The sequence below is a fragment of the Suricata suricatta genome, chromosome 3 (genome assembly GCF_006229205.1).
Source record: "Suricata suricatta isolate VVHF042 chromosome 3, meerkat_22Aug2017_6uvM2_HiC, whole genome shotgun sequence".
Taxonomy (NCBI): domain Eukaryota; kingdom Metazoa; phylum Chordata; class Mammalia; order Carnivora; family Herpestidae; genus Suricata; species Suricata suricatta.
Window position 1 is genome coordinate 152465283 of NC_043702.1, and position 14159 is coordinate 152479441.

The following is a 14159-nucleotide window of genomic DNA, read 5'->3' on the forward strand; positions in this document are numbered from 1 at the left end:
AGTGCTCTTGTCCTAACCACGCGAGAAGTACAGAAGAATTACGCATTGCTCATGGAGAACAGGGATGTCTGCGGGAAGTGGGAACTAGCATCGCATCTCTTAGTTAGATATTTGCTTGTCCAGTTTCCTGTGATTCACTGAATAGGAGGAAATAAGAATTAGAGAAAAATGGCAAAGCCAGAAAGCAGAGTTCAATCCCATGCATGGGTGTTCCACATCATGACTGATAGCTTAAAAAGACTTGAGCCATATTTCTGGTACCCCATCTAGGTATGTTGCTCACAAGGCAAGGAAACCCAAAAAGGTAGATTGTAGGATGTACTATTGGGAAATAAGATGAGGAAAAGTGAAGAGACTTTCTTGCTTGCCAGTGATCATATGCCAAGGGTCACCCCTCACTTCCCATAAAGGGATGTTCACATGTGCCTACAAGACACATTTATAGAAGACGGTGATGACCAGTTAGAGTTACTTCAAAGAGCGGCAACATCCTACGGTGAGTCAGCCTGAGCTCGTAAGACTGGAATTTCAAGTGGGGTGAGACTGAGCTTTTTAATAACTGAACATGATTTGAAAGAAATGGGACCTGCCCAAAAATAATATCCTAAGACAGGAATGGGGAATTTGACAGGACATGCTTGAAGGCTACAAGGTCTTGAAAACTTTGACGTGGAGTTAGTTTATTCACTTGACTAGGCTTTTCTTTTCCCTTTCTTCTAAGCAATTTTATATCACATTTCCTTCCACCTCTCTTTTTAAAAATTTTTACTCACTTAGACATTTGTTTAGGATTTAGAATGCAGAGGATAGCAGACACAAGTTTTGTTTCCTTTTAAGCTGCCCCACTGAAGTTTTTCCAAGACTCTTGTGACTGGTTTTGGGTGCACGCATTTTACAGCGTATCTCTTTATTCAGGGGAAATAGACATCTCAAAGCACATACTGTTACTCCATACTCCATTTATGGTCGTAATAGAATATTTCATTTTCATATTCCTATCATTGTTTTCTTTTTCTACTAATACTTTTATAAACAGCTGGAGCTGGCAATTGTTTTGAAAACAAAGATGTACATGAACCAGTTTGGGAAAGATTGATTACCATTAAGTTTTCAGTAAAAATGGTAGAACAGCCTAAAAAAGGTATGGAGTAAACTAGGCTGTACTATTTCACAGGTTGGAGTATACTTCAAGCTTGACAGTAAGTAAATGCCCAAGCCAATTATATTCCCTAAAACTTCATTTGGTTAGTTTAAACACATCTTAAATCTTCATTAAATGGCTTTTTGTAAATTTCACTAAGCTTTCCATTCTGTGCTTTTTGTCCCTAATATCTTTTGTGTTTTTACTGCTACTGAGGTTAAATTTATTTCATGTCCATTAACAATTGAGAAACTCAGTGATTATTTTTTCTAATTCTAATGGCAAATTCATCATAGGGAAAGTAATTGGTTAGACCTAAAAAAATGATTCTGGTGAAGGAGACAAGTATTATATAATTAGGAAAGCAGAACATTTAGTAATTGAGCATAAAGAACATTGTTAGATTACTCTTTGCTCATTTCACCAAACATTTATTAAGCACTTACTCTCTGTCAGAATGGATGTCAGGGTCTCAAAAGTATAGCAGTAAACAAGACATGATCCCTTTCCTCCTGTGGCTTATTTCACAGGGAAGCAAGGCATTTAGGAGTAATTAATACAATTTACTGTTATCATATCATGAAAAAGCACAGCACTGCAAAGCTAAGAAGTAATGAGTAAGCTATAGGTCAGAGAATGAGTAGAGCATCGAAGATAGAAGGAACACCATTGTGAAAAGGCCAAAATATAAGAAAGAGTTTCTTGTAAACTAAGGTAAATTAAGGAGTGCTCATGGCTGGAACACACAAGAGAAAGAAGACAGAAGTAACAAATGAAATTTGAAAGGCAGGCATAGCGTAGGTCCGGAGGGCTTTGTAATGATGATGAAGAAGTTCACATTTTTAAAACGGAAGGAGGAAGCCCTTTAAACATTTTCAACAGGAGAGTGACATGACCTGACCTGAGTTTTAAAAATTCACTCTTCTGACCGCACCATAAGAGGCTTTGTAATGGCCATTACTGGAGGCAAGGAGGCAAGAAGATGGGGTAGGACTATTTTAAGATGTAAGAATTGATGGAGAAGGGGACAAGTGGTGAGTTCAAGATCCACTCAGATGGTGGAATTAAAGACGTCTCTGATATGAGACAGTTGGAAATATCTTTTTATTTATGTGATTGTTTTCCTCCATTCAAAAATAATCTTGAATTAATTCTGCCTATAAACATGAAGTGAGATAGATGAAGAGGAAATTTAGGTAGAATATTAAGTTGAAGACAAATAGAAGGTTTTTTCTTACATAACTACATGCCATAAAATGCCCTTTTAAGAAATAGAGATATAACTGCCATGTAATTTTACATTAGTTTCAGATGTACAACATAATTTTCTCTCTATATATGTGTATGTGTATACACACACACATATACACACACACACACACACGTCGAGAGAGAAATGATCTTGCCAATAAGTCTAGTTAACATAATCGCCACACATATTTACAATTTTTATTGTAAGCTAAACTTTTAAGATTTATTCTGTTAGCAGCTTGCTAATAAAAATATAATATTATTAACTATAGTCACCATGCAGTGCATTATATTCCCAGGACTTATTTAATATATAACTAGAAGTTTATACCTTTTGCTCACCTTAACCCATTTCACCCACCTACCTAACTTCCCCCTTTGGTAACCACCAGTCTGTTCTCTGAATCTAGTTCATTTTTTGTTTCTGTTTTTCTTTTAATAGTATACATATAAGTGAGATCATATGGTATTTGTCTTGGTCTGACTTATTTCACTTAGCGAATAACTTCAAGGTCCATCCATATTGTCACAAACGGCAGAATTTCCTTTTATATAGCTGAATAGTAACTAGTTATATTTATTTACACCACATTATCTTTATTCATTCATCCATCTATGAACTCGTCAGTTGTTTCTATGCCTTGGTTCCTGCAATGGACACGAGGTGCAGATTTCTTACTGAGTTAGTCCTGTTTTTCTTTTTTGTGATGCAATTAGAATATTTCAGACATTCAAAAATTATAAGATTATTACCATTAACATCCAGGTACCTAGGATTTCAGATTAAAAATATAAACATTCCAAATGTTTCTGAAGCCCACATATATTATCTCTGGACTTTGTTAACTAAAATAACAAATCGGAATCACTTATTTAACAATTTATATTTGAGATTTCTCCATGATGTGTCATAAATAGTAGTACTTACATTTTCACTGTTATCTTTATGGATTCTATTTATTTATTTGTTTATTTATCCATATTTCTGATGGACCTGGGTGCTCAAGATTTTTATATATATTTTACTCTTCCATTAGCAAATCCTTTCTGGTCTACCTTTAGAACACAACCAGAGTCTAATCTGGTCCAAACCATCATCATCTAGCCAGATCATTGTAGTAACCTCCTCTTTGGTCATTAACCCTTCTTCAATCTATTCTCCACACCCTGATCTGTGGGGATTTTTGTAAAATTTAAGTCAGAATCTTCTCCCAGTCTGTAGGTTGCCTTTTAGTTTCATCGATTATTTCCTTCACTGTGCAGAAGCTTTTGATCTTGATGAAGTCCCAGTAGTTCATGTTTGCCTTTGTTTTCCTTGCCTTCAGGGACATGTTTAGTACGATGGGCTAGAGGGGTGATGGGTATTAGGAAGAGCACTTGTTGTGATGGGCACTGGGTGTTGTGTGTAAGTGATGACTCACTGAATTCAACTTCTGAAACCTGTATTGCACTGCATGTTAACTAAGTAAAATATAAACAATAAAAGAAGACAAAAAACTTAGTCAGAATCTTTTGTAGTCATCTTTGAAATCCTCCAGTGAGTGCCAAATCATCCCAAGTTCAAGTCCAAGTCACTGTAAAATTTTGTAAACCTGTATATGACCCCTCTCGCTTCCCAGTTTTCTCTCTGGCCTCATTTTTTCTTTTCCCCCAACTGCAGCCTAACTGGCCTCCCTGCTCTTCCTTGGCCACACCAGGCCATTCTCTGCTTCAGGAAGGTACTTGTCACTATTTTGCCTGGAACAGTATTCTCCTGGTTGGTTTGTATGGATGCCTCTCCCACTCTCATGACGATTTTTACTCAAATGTCAACCTTCCAGCAATGCCTTGCTCAACCACATCATTTACTTCTCAGTTCACCACTCAAAATTATTTCCCTCTCTCATTTTTCTCTCTACCACTTACCACTTCTAACATAACACAGTTTGCTTCTTTTGTTTATTGTCAGTCTTCCTTCACCAGAGGCTTCAAACAAGAAAGCATTTTTGCCTTGTTAACTGCTATAACCTGTGAATCTAGAACTTTGCCTGACACAGCCTAGGTGCTTGATAAATATTTCATATCAGAATTAGTAGGTGAGAACTGGACATACCCAGTGGTATTAAATGACATTATTAATATCTTATATATCTCAACCAATTTACATGAGCTAAAAGGAGAACATTTTGTATATTTACAATTAGCTGAACTAGAGATTTTTGGTATTTATTAGGGATATATTTGAAGCAATCATAAAGATGTCTCCTGGCATGAAAGCATAAAATAGCATAAGAAGAAGCAAATGACTTAAGGAAATCCATCTACAATGTCCTTGTATAACCCTCTCTTTTTCCATTTACAGCATTGTTTTCCCATTTCAGCCCCTGAACTTAGATTTATGATTCTCTTGAATAGCTTTTAGTACCCTAGTGTGACAATTATTTGACTCCATGCTACCTTTTGGATCTCAAACAAACCCTGATGAATTACTGGCATCTTCTCTTACATTTGCAGCCCATTTAAATGGATTCTATCTTTGCCAAGTATTATCTTGCCAAGTAGCACTGTGGTACATAACAAAGATGATTTTATTTTTGTTTGCCAAAAGGAACGTTTTCTCTACCAAGAACAGTTATTCTTAGAAAATAGTAGTTGGGTGTAGCCATATGCAGTCTATAGTCAAAAGTGTTCTATTTTATTTTCCTATTTCCAAAAACATATTAACATTATTACAGAAGAAAGAGTAAAGGTTTTAAGAACATTACTGTTCAATAAGTTGACTGGACTGGTTAAAGGTATCTCCAAAATACAGCAATGAGGAAAGTAGAACAGCAAAACAGTAATGTAAGCTAACGTTTCTGAGTGATTACTATGATCCCAACATCTGCTAAGTGATTTATTTGTATTACTTCATTTTATCTAACCCAGTGAGGCTGATACCGTTTTTTTCTTCACAGAAGAAGCAGTGAATCATTCAGAGGTTAAGTAACTCATGCAAGATCTCAGCATTAGGATTCAGATCAGGCAATCAGACTCCAAGGTCCAGGCTCTTGACTCTTAAGCACAGTCAAACATACCTGGAAAATATATGATTTTTTAAAACTTACTTACTCTTCAAAAATGTTAATAAATGTATTATCTCTAATAATCCTTTAGACAAAACAGCATTTAAAATGTTTTTAAAACCTTAAATATGACAAATATGATTTGTTATCTGCTTTTATACATTCAAAATCTATAGACAACATGATGAAATATTTTGATATTTATACATTTATCACTTTCCTTCTAGAATATGCATTTCTTGTATTTATAGAGTTTATAAGCTTTATTCAGAGAAAGTAAATGAAATATGCTATAAAAATAAGAAAAATTATTTTTCATAGGTTGACTTTTTTAATATATTTTCAAGGCCACTGAGGAGAGCATTCCAGAAAATAGAATGTGTACTTTCTGTGATAAACATATTCTTTTAAAAATATTTCTAGTGATCTCTTTAAAGACCCTTTTATCATGAGGAGGTATCTTTTCTTAACTGCTGCGTAATTGGAAGAAAACCATTGCTATGATATGGGCAAAAATTAAGAGTATATTTTCTGTGAAATCTTAATAAGTGGATGTGTATCCATATATAATTATAAATACTGATAAGTGGATGTGCATACATTTATAATTATAAATACAAAGCAAAATCAGTTACCTACAGGGGACAAACAACTATCATAAATGAGATGAAGTAGGCCATATTATTTAGACTATAAACTAAACTATTATTTAGACTATCTATAAAATATATAGGATGTGCATGATAGGATAGATATAAACAGGAATTAAAATGAAATGCTACAAATGTTATATCTCATTGGTTCATGGTCAGAATAAATGTTTCCATTAACTGGAGTATGGAAAACTACTTTCTAAGATTGTGCCATCTTTCAAGCTTACACATTGTGTTAGTTTCAAAGTTTTTGTAGTAATTCTTTGTAAGTATTTGTAAATGATATCATTACTTAGAGCACCATGCGCATACTTCTTCGGACGGTGTTTACTTATTTTTCCTGCAGGGAAGCTCCAGACTACGTATGGTAACTGTTTTGTTTTTAACTTCATTCACTGTTTCTCCCTTTGTGTGCGTGTATGTGTGTGTGCTTCTGCTGCAGAGAAGGCCAGCAGTCGCCGGAACAGTGGCAGAAGATGTACGGCAGATGTTCTGGCAACGAGGTTTACCACATTGTTCTGGAAGAAAGTACACTTTTTGCTGAATACGAAGGAAAGAGCTTTACATATGCCTCGTTTCATGCACACAAAAAGTATGTTTCTGCTCCCAGAGTGGACTTAAAATATAAACCAATCATACCTTTTAAACAGTTTTCTTTCTAAACTACAGCCCATATTGGCGCTCATGAGCTCTAAGGATTCTGGAACTTCTAATGTAATTACTGAGACATTTGAACTCTGAGCTTCTGTACAGTCTCCACAAGTTAATATTATTAGGTATACAGTAACTTGGTAGGAATATTGACTTTAGTAAGTTTTTTTTTTTTAAGTTTATGTTGAGAGACAGAGACAGCGCAAGTAAGAGAGGGGCAGAGAGAGATAGGAAAGAGGGAATCCCAAGCAGACTCCATGCTGCCAGCACAGAGCCTGACATGGGGGCCTGAACTCATGAAACTGTGAGATGATGTCCCCAGCTGAAACCAAGAATCAGACACTTAATTGACTAAGCCTCCGAGGTGCCCTGACTTTAGTAACTTTTAAATTATCTTTAACATATTTTAATCTGTTAATGGGGCACCTGGGTGGCTCAGTTGGTTAAGGATCTGACTTCGGCTCAGGTCATGAACTCCTGATTCTTGACTTTGGGGCCCCGTGTTGGGCTCTGTGCTGACAGCCAGAGCCTAGAGCCTGCTTCAGGTTCTGTGTCTCCTCTCTCTCCCCTTCCCCTGCTCACACTGTGTCTCTCTCTGTCTCAAAAATAAATAAACATTAAAAAATATTTAAAAAACATTTTAATCTATTAAGAATTTACAAATACATGAAAATGAATCATCTTTAGACGTCTAATTTTAAAGTGTTGATTAAAGATGTAAACAAAGGGGTCACCTGGGGGTGGCTCAGTCTGTTGAACGTCTGACTTCGGTTCCGCTCTTGGTCTCATAGTTCTTGAGTTCAAGCCCCACATCAGCTCACAGCTGTCAGCACAGTTTGCGTGTGATCCTGTTTCTCTCTGCTCTTCCCCAGCTTGTCCATGCTTGCTCTAGCTCTCTCTTGCTTGCTCAAAAATAAGCAAGCATTTCTTTAAAAAGTAAACAAAGTTATAATAATGTTTATTAAAAACTAGACATTAAAAAAAATCTTCATCCAGAGAAATAGGTTAAACAGTAAACAATAGTATCTTCTAATTCAAACATGGAACATAATTTTTTCCTTTTTTTGAAAAGTTATTTACTGAAGAAATAATGTATGTTTATAATGAAAGGAATGTATTATCAGTATTATAAAATATTAATATAGCAGTTTTAAGGTTTGTTTATATCTAGGATATTCTACTGATCTAGTATTTAATGTATTACACTTAAACTCTTTATATGATTTATCCATACATATTAAATATACTTTTGATATTTAAAAAATATTTTTAAGCTAGGTTTATTTTTAACACTATAAGACATATTGAAATAAAAGTTAAAAATAATAAATTTTGTGTTTGGCACATAAACTGAAAAAATATAAAAGCAATTTTTAATATCTGTTCAATTTAGTGGTGGATATTTCTACTAATTAAGCAGTGCACCTATTCAGACTATCAAACTTTTTATTCCTAAAATTCAGAATAAACCAAATATAGTAGAAACGGAACTAAAAGAAACTTAGGGACCCTGATTCTTTTTCGTGTGACATTAGTAAATTTCTTCCTCTTTTTCCGCCAGTGGATTTCACATTTTTTGACTAAATAATATGGTTTTATTTTTTTTATCAAATGGAAATATATATTTATGGTAAGACCCAATATATGCATTCTTACCCTTACTAATGATATATGTGCTGATGTTTTCTATTATCTTTAATTCTATTCCTCTTTATTTAGAAAAACATATACATACATACATATATATGTCATAATCAACTAAATTGATTTCACAACACACATTGTGTCTTTTCCTGTAAAAACAGGAAAGGCTTGAGAATCTTGAGTCTTGAACTTTCAGGATCTTTTCAAAAAGCTTTAAAAGACTTTGATCTGGGTTTTGATTTTCCTTTGCCTTATAACAGTTTACTAATTTTCTTACATATGAAAGCTTAAAAACAAACAAAAACTAAGAGCTTGCTGAATTAAGTTCTTAAACTTTTATTTATTTATTTTTTTAATTAAGGTTTGGCGTCTGCTTGATTGGTGTTCGGAGGGAGGATAATAAAAACATTTTGCTGAATCCAGGTCCTCGGTATATTATGAATGCTACAGATACATGTTTTTATATTAATATTACCAAAGAAGAGAATTCAGCATTTAAAAACCAAGACCAGCAGAAAAAAAGCAATGTATCCAGGTCATTTTATCATGGACCTTCTCGATTACCTGTACATAGCATAATTGCCAGCATGGGTAAGTATAAATAAATTTTAAAATATGTTATTAGTTTCTTTCTTTAAAAGGCATAATTAAGGGCACTTGGGTGGCTCAGTTGGTTAAGCATTTGACCTTGGCTCAGGTCATGATCTTGCAGTTTGTGAGTTTGAGCCCCATGTCGGGTCTGGCTCAGAGCCTGGAGCCTGCTTCAGATTCTGTGTCTCCCTCGCTCTCTCTCTGCCCCTCCCTGGCTCATGCTCTTCCCCACACCCCCTCTAAAGTAAATAAAAACATTAAATTTTTTTAAAAAGCATAATACATATACTTCAATTTTTTTTTTAATTTCAAAGTCAAATTTAGAAACTACTTATGTATATTATAAACGTGGTGTTAACTATACAGAACAAAATTTCTAAACTGTTAAACTGGTAAGAAATTAAGTTAATTCAAAATTGCCAACAATTATTTAAAATTCTTTTTATGACACAAACACCTGACACTTCGATATTTCTTTTCAAAGTTCTCTATCTGGTTATCAACAGAGGTTATTTCAGGTTTTCTCCATTTTTATTAAAACTTTTCTTTCATTCTCTATCTCAGGATTGAAGTTAGCTTTTATGACACAGAAGTAAAAAAAGGAAATAGACCTAGACAAATAAGAATTTCCTTTACATTTTGTCACCAAACTACCTACAAGCCCACAAACATTCAGTTTTTGTCACAAGTAAAATGTGCCCTTCCTTTTAACTTTTAACATTTTAATAGTAATGTTTTCACTTATATAATGGACCTAGCTCTTTTACCTCTTCTGGAACCTCGTATTTATTTTGATTCATCCTATTACCTAACTTTACTTTTTTCAAAATCATTAGCTCATTTTTCCTTCCCTCCTTTTTGTCTCTCACTCTCGTTCTCTGTGTGTTTCTGTCTTCATATCTCTACATACACACACACGCGCGCACACACACATGCACACATGAACCTCTTGCATGACATTTTCACGGGTAAATTCCTTGAAAGCGTTGTCTGGCTTGAGATTTTATTGTTCCTTCACGCTCTACCCAGTTCCGTCTGAAGTCTGCAGCCCTTCTATCAGTACCCTGGCAAAGTCACCACTCTTCTGTTTGTTACTGAATTCAGTGAGCATCTTCCCAGCCTGGGACAGTTTTGACCATGCTTTTCCTGAAACACTGTAGTGCTTTCTCTCTGTATCATATACATTCATTTTCCCTAAATAGTCCCATCTGCTCCTACAGATTGAATTGCCCACCAAAAATTGATGATTCTCTTATGTAAATCATTAACTTAAACTTCTCTTCTCAGTAGCATATTCAAGTGTGTACTGGTTATTTTTGTCTGGATTCCTCACAGGAAAAAACACAACATATGGAAATTGAACTAATCTTTCTGCCATCATTCAAAACCAAGTTCCTCCTCCATTTTTTCTTGGCTAAAAAACAGACAATTCTGACTTTTCAGTGTTTCTCTCCTCTCTTATCTCAGAATTCACCTAATTCTATTAAATCTGAGCATCGAATAACCCCGAGAGTCATTCCCTTCTCCCTTTGTCCATTGTCTGTGTGGCCATGGTGTGAGTCTCCATCACCTTTCCTCTCAGCTGCAGAATCGGACTCCCCAGGCTTCTCTCCAGGCTTCCATGCTGTCTTGCTTTCTTCTCCACCTTGACACCAGAGTAATAATTTTTACATCATTTTAATAGTGCTATTCCTCTATATAAATCATTTGAATGCTTCTTATTCACCAATGGAAAAAATCTAAATTTTATAATATTACATGGCTTGTAATTTGGGTGACCAAGATCTCATATTCCCATGAGTCAATCCCAGTTGTCCCAGGACAAACTCCAGTTTATATACATGGTCTGGTCTAATTATTGAAGGCCACCCCCTTTAACACTCAACTTGTTGAGTAAATTGCATAGTCACTTTACTTAAAATTTTTAAAAAAGGTTCCATCTTGATTTTCTTTCTTTTTTTTTAAATTTTTTTTTAAATTTATTTTTGAGACACAGAGACAGTGCGAACAGGGGAGGGTCAGAGAGAGAGGGAGACACAGAATTCGAAGACAGGCTCCAGGCTCTAAGCTGTCAGCACAGAGCCTGATGCGGGGCTCGAACCCATGAACCGTGAGAGACCTGAGCTGAAGCCAGACGCTTAACTGACTGAGCCACCCAGGCGCCCCCATCTTGATTTTTCTAGTTCTGTATTTTATCATGCCTTTTATGGTGCTCCTAAGTCCCAATCATACTAAATTTCTTTCAAGCTTCACTCATGGTTTCTGACCGGTAGACCTTTGCACATGAAGTTTTTTCTGATAGGATCTACTCTCTAGACTCCAACTTTGCCTACATAACAACTCCTAATCCTTTGTATCTCAGTCTCAATATCAATCTTTCTGAGACATATGTTATGGCTCTTCTTGGACTGTATTAGGTAGCCCTGTTTGTCATTAACATAGCATATTATCTTTCTTCTATAGTAGTCCTACTCATTATTTTTCCATTATTCACAATTGCTTATGGAGTCCCTAGCATGTGCTAGAAACTCTTATATTTATGATAAATCAGTGAACAAACAGACAAAGTTTCCTAGCTCCCAGAACTTTTGTTCAATCACAGGGAAGACTGGCAATAAACAGCACATAAAAAATAAGGAAATTATTTAGTGTCTTAGCAAGTGATGAATAATAAGAATAAAGGAAACAACTAGTAAAAAAGTCTATGAATTCTGTAGAGACCGGAGTTTTAAATGTGATGGTTTTGGGGCCTCACTGAAAAGATGACATTTGAAAAAATACTTGAAGAAAATGAGGGAATTAGGCCTGTGCATATCTGAAGGGAGAACATTCCTGACAGAGGTAATAGCTACTACAAAGGCCCCACTGGGAGCCTAACTGGGTGCTCTAGGAACAGTAAAAAGGTTCTTGTGACTCAAACACAGCAAAGGAGTAGGGTATAGGAGACAAAGTGGAAGAGGTAAAACAAGACAAATTGTGTTGGAGCTTTTAAAGTCAAAATAAGGATTATTGTTTCCACTCTGAGTGAAGGGAGGTCATTGCAAGTTTTAAGCAGAGCAATGGTATGACCTCATCTATGCTTACTTCTGATTTGAAGCAATCACTTTGGCTGCTATTGAGATCCTTGGTTTGGCCAAAGGATCAGAGTATTTGCAAGTGGAGTTGGTAAGAAGGAGAAGATTCTGGGTATACTTTGAAGATAGAATAACCAGGATTCACTGATGATTGGAAGTAAACTGAGGAAAAGAGAATTGTGAAGAACTCCAAGGTTTTCAGTTTAAGAAACTGGAAAAAGGGAATGATTATCCACTGAGATATGGAAGGTTTGGGGGAGTGCAGGTTTGGCTGGAGTCAAGGGAGGTAAAATGTTCAGTTTGGGACACACTGAACTTCAAATGTTTGTTAGACATTGAGAAGAAGATGTCACATAGGAAGTTAGACATAAAAGTCTAGAGTTCCTGAAGGAGGCATACACTGAAAAAGTAAATTCCCAAATACATTCATGAGCTTATGTATTCTATTTAAAGCCATGAGACTGAACAAGATCATTAATGAAATAAGTATAGACGGAAAAGGGATAAAGACAAAGAGTAAATCCTGGAGGACATCAACATTAAATATCAGAGAGATGAGAAGAAACCAGCAGAAAAGACCAAGAAGGAGCCATTGACAAGGTAGTAGGAAAGCCTGGCAAGTGTGGGGTCCTGGAATTCAAATGAATCAAGTGAGTCAAGATACTGGAGTGATCAGCCATGTCTACTGCCACTCATATACAAATAACATCAGAATTGAGAACTGGCAATTGACTGTAACAAAATGGTGGCCGTTTCTCTTTCATTGGAGTGGTAGTGGAAAATGGCAGATCAGAGGGGTTCATGACAGAATGGTAGAAGACAAATTAGAGACTCTAGGTCTAGTGTTTCTCAAAAAGTTTTGCTGCAAGGGGATGCAAAGAAATGACTTTAACCATACATTGTTACTTTTGGTGGGAGCCAATCACAACATTTAGAGTATTGACCAATTACAGAGTGGGCCCAGGACCCTCACGTAGGGCATGACTAGCCTTCTAGGCCTGCCCTTAGAAATGTTAAGGGTATTAGCTGGCCTTTCCTGATTGGGTGTTATAAGGGTGGTCCCTCCTGCCTTGGGCAACGTGTACCCTTCTATTGTCTAATGATTAGAGTCAGTTTGGTTCAGACCTGCGTCCTCACATTTACATAGGTGATCAAGGTAAAATGAGATTACTAGAGTGGGCCCAAATTCACTGTGACTGGTGCCTTATGGGAAGAGGAAATTAGGACACAGAGACATATTGAAGGAGGCCAGTGGGAGGAGACATAGGGGAAGATGGGCATCTGCCAGCCAAGAAGTGAGACCTGGAACAGAGCCTTCCCTTACAGCTCTCAGAAGAAACCAATTCTTCTGACACCTGGATTTTGGAACTTCTAGCCTCCAAAACTGTGAGGCAATAAATTTCTGTGGTTTAAGCCAACCAATTTCTGTGTTTCTTTTCCTGACAGTCCTGACAAACGAATGCAAATAGTATTGGAGAAACTGACTAGAATCATTAAGAAGTAGAACGAGACCAATAAGATTGGTCACCAAACAAAGCCATGAAAGATAATGGTGGTAGAATCTTGAAGATATGGGATACAAAGATGGGATTTTCTAAAGGATAAAAGGGAGAATGGTCTAAAAGAGACAGTGACAGGATTGAGGGTATTTACTCACCTCCAACCCGCCTTTTTAAGGGGTCAGGGGAAGATGTCAAGGAAGAGCCAGGTTTGTTAAGGAAAGGAAATGTTAAAAGAACAGCGTGTTTCTGTAATTGAAACTCCTTTCTAAATTAGGTCTTCCCTGTCAGATTCTTTCTCACAATCCTATCCCTCAGGATATGCCCCATTTGGTGCCAGGTGTCCATGTTGGAAGAATAATCAGGAAGTGACTAAATTTCCCTGTGTTGGGAGGGAAAATGATAAAGAGGTAGTTGCAAGTGATGTGGAGTCAAATATATTTGGGGAATGGAGTTAAAAGATCATGATTACTTTGGAAGCAGGAAGGGATTTAATTCCCCAGAAGAAGAGTAAGGATGAGCTTAATATAAATAGAGGTACGTCTGTTTGCTTCTAAGCTGAAATAAAGGAATGAAAGTTTGGTGAAACTTTTATGTTTGTTTAAAGTCAA

The 14159-nt window shown here is 36.1% G+C and overlaps 1 protein-coding gene across 3 annotated transcripts in view; it reads left to right on the forward strand.

Moving 5' to 3' along the window:
• KCNT2 (potassium sodium-activated channel subfamily T member 2) overlaps window positions 1-14159 on the forward strand; it is a 340818-nt gene that overhangs the window by 226707 nt on the left and 99952 nt on the right. For 2 of the 3 annotated variants that reach the window (XM_029933172.1, XM_029933173.1), the window contains exons 15-16: window positions 6532-6681; window positions 8746-8975. In XM_029933172.1, coding sequence (XP_029789032.1) covers window positions 6532-6681; window positions 8746-8975 — 380 coding nt within the window. The remainder of the gene's footprint in view (window positions 1-6531; window positions 6682-8745; window positions 8976-14159) is intronic. The other variant, XM_029933174.1, reaches the window with a different exon arrangement.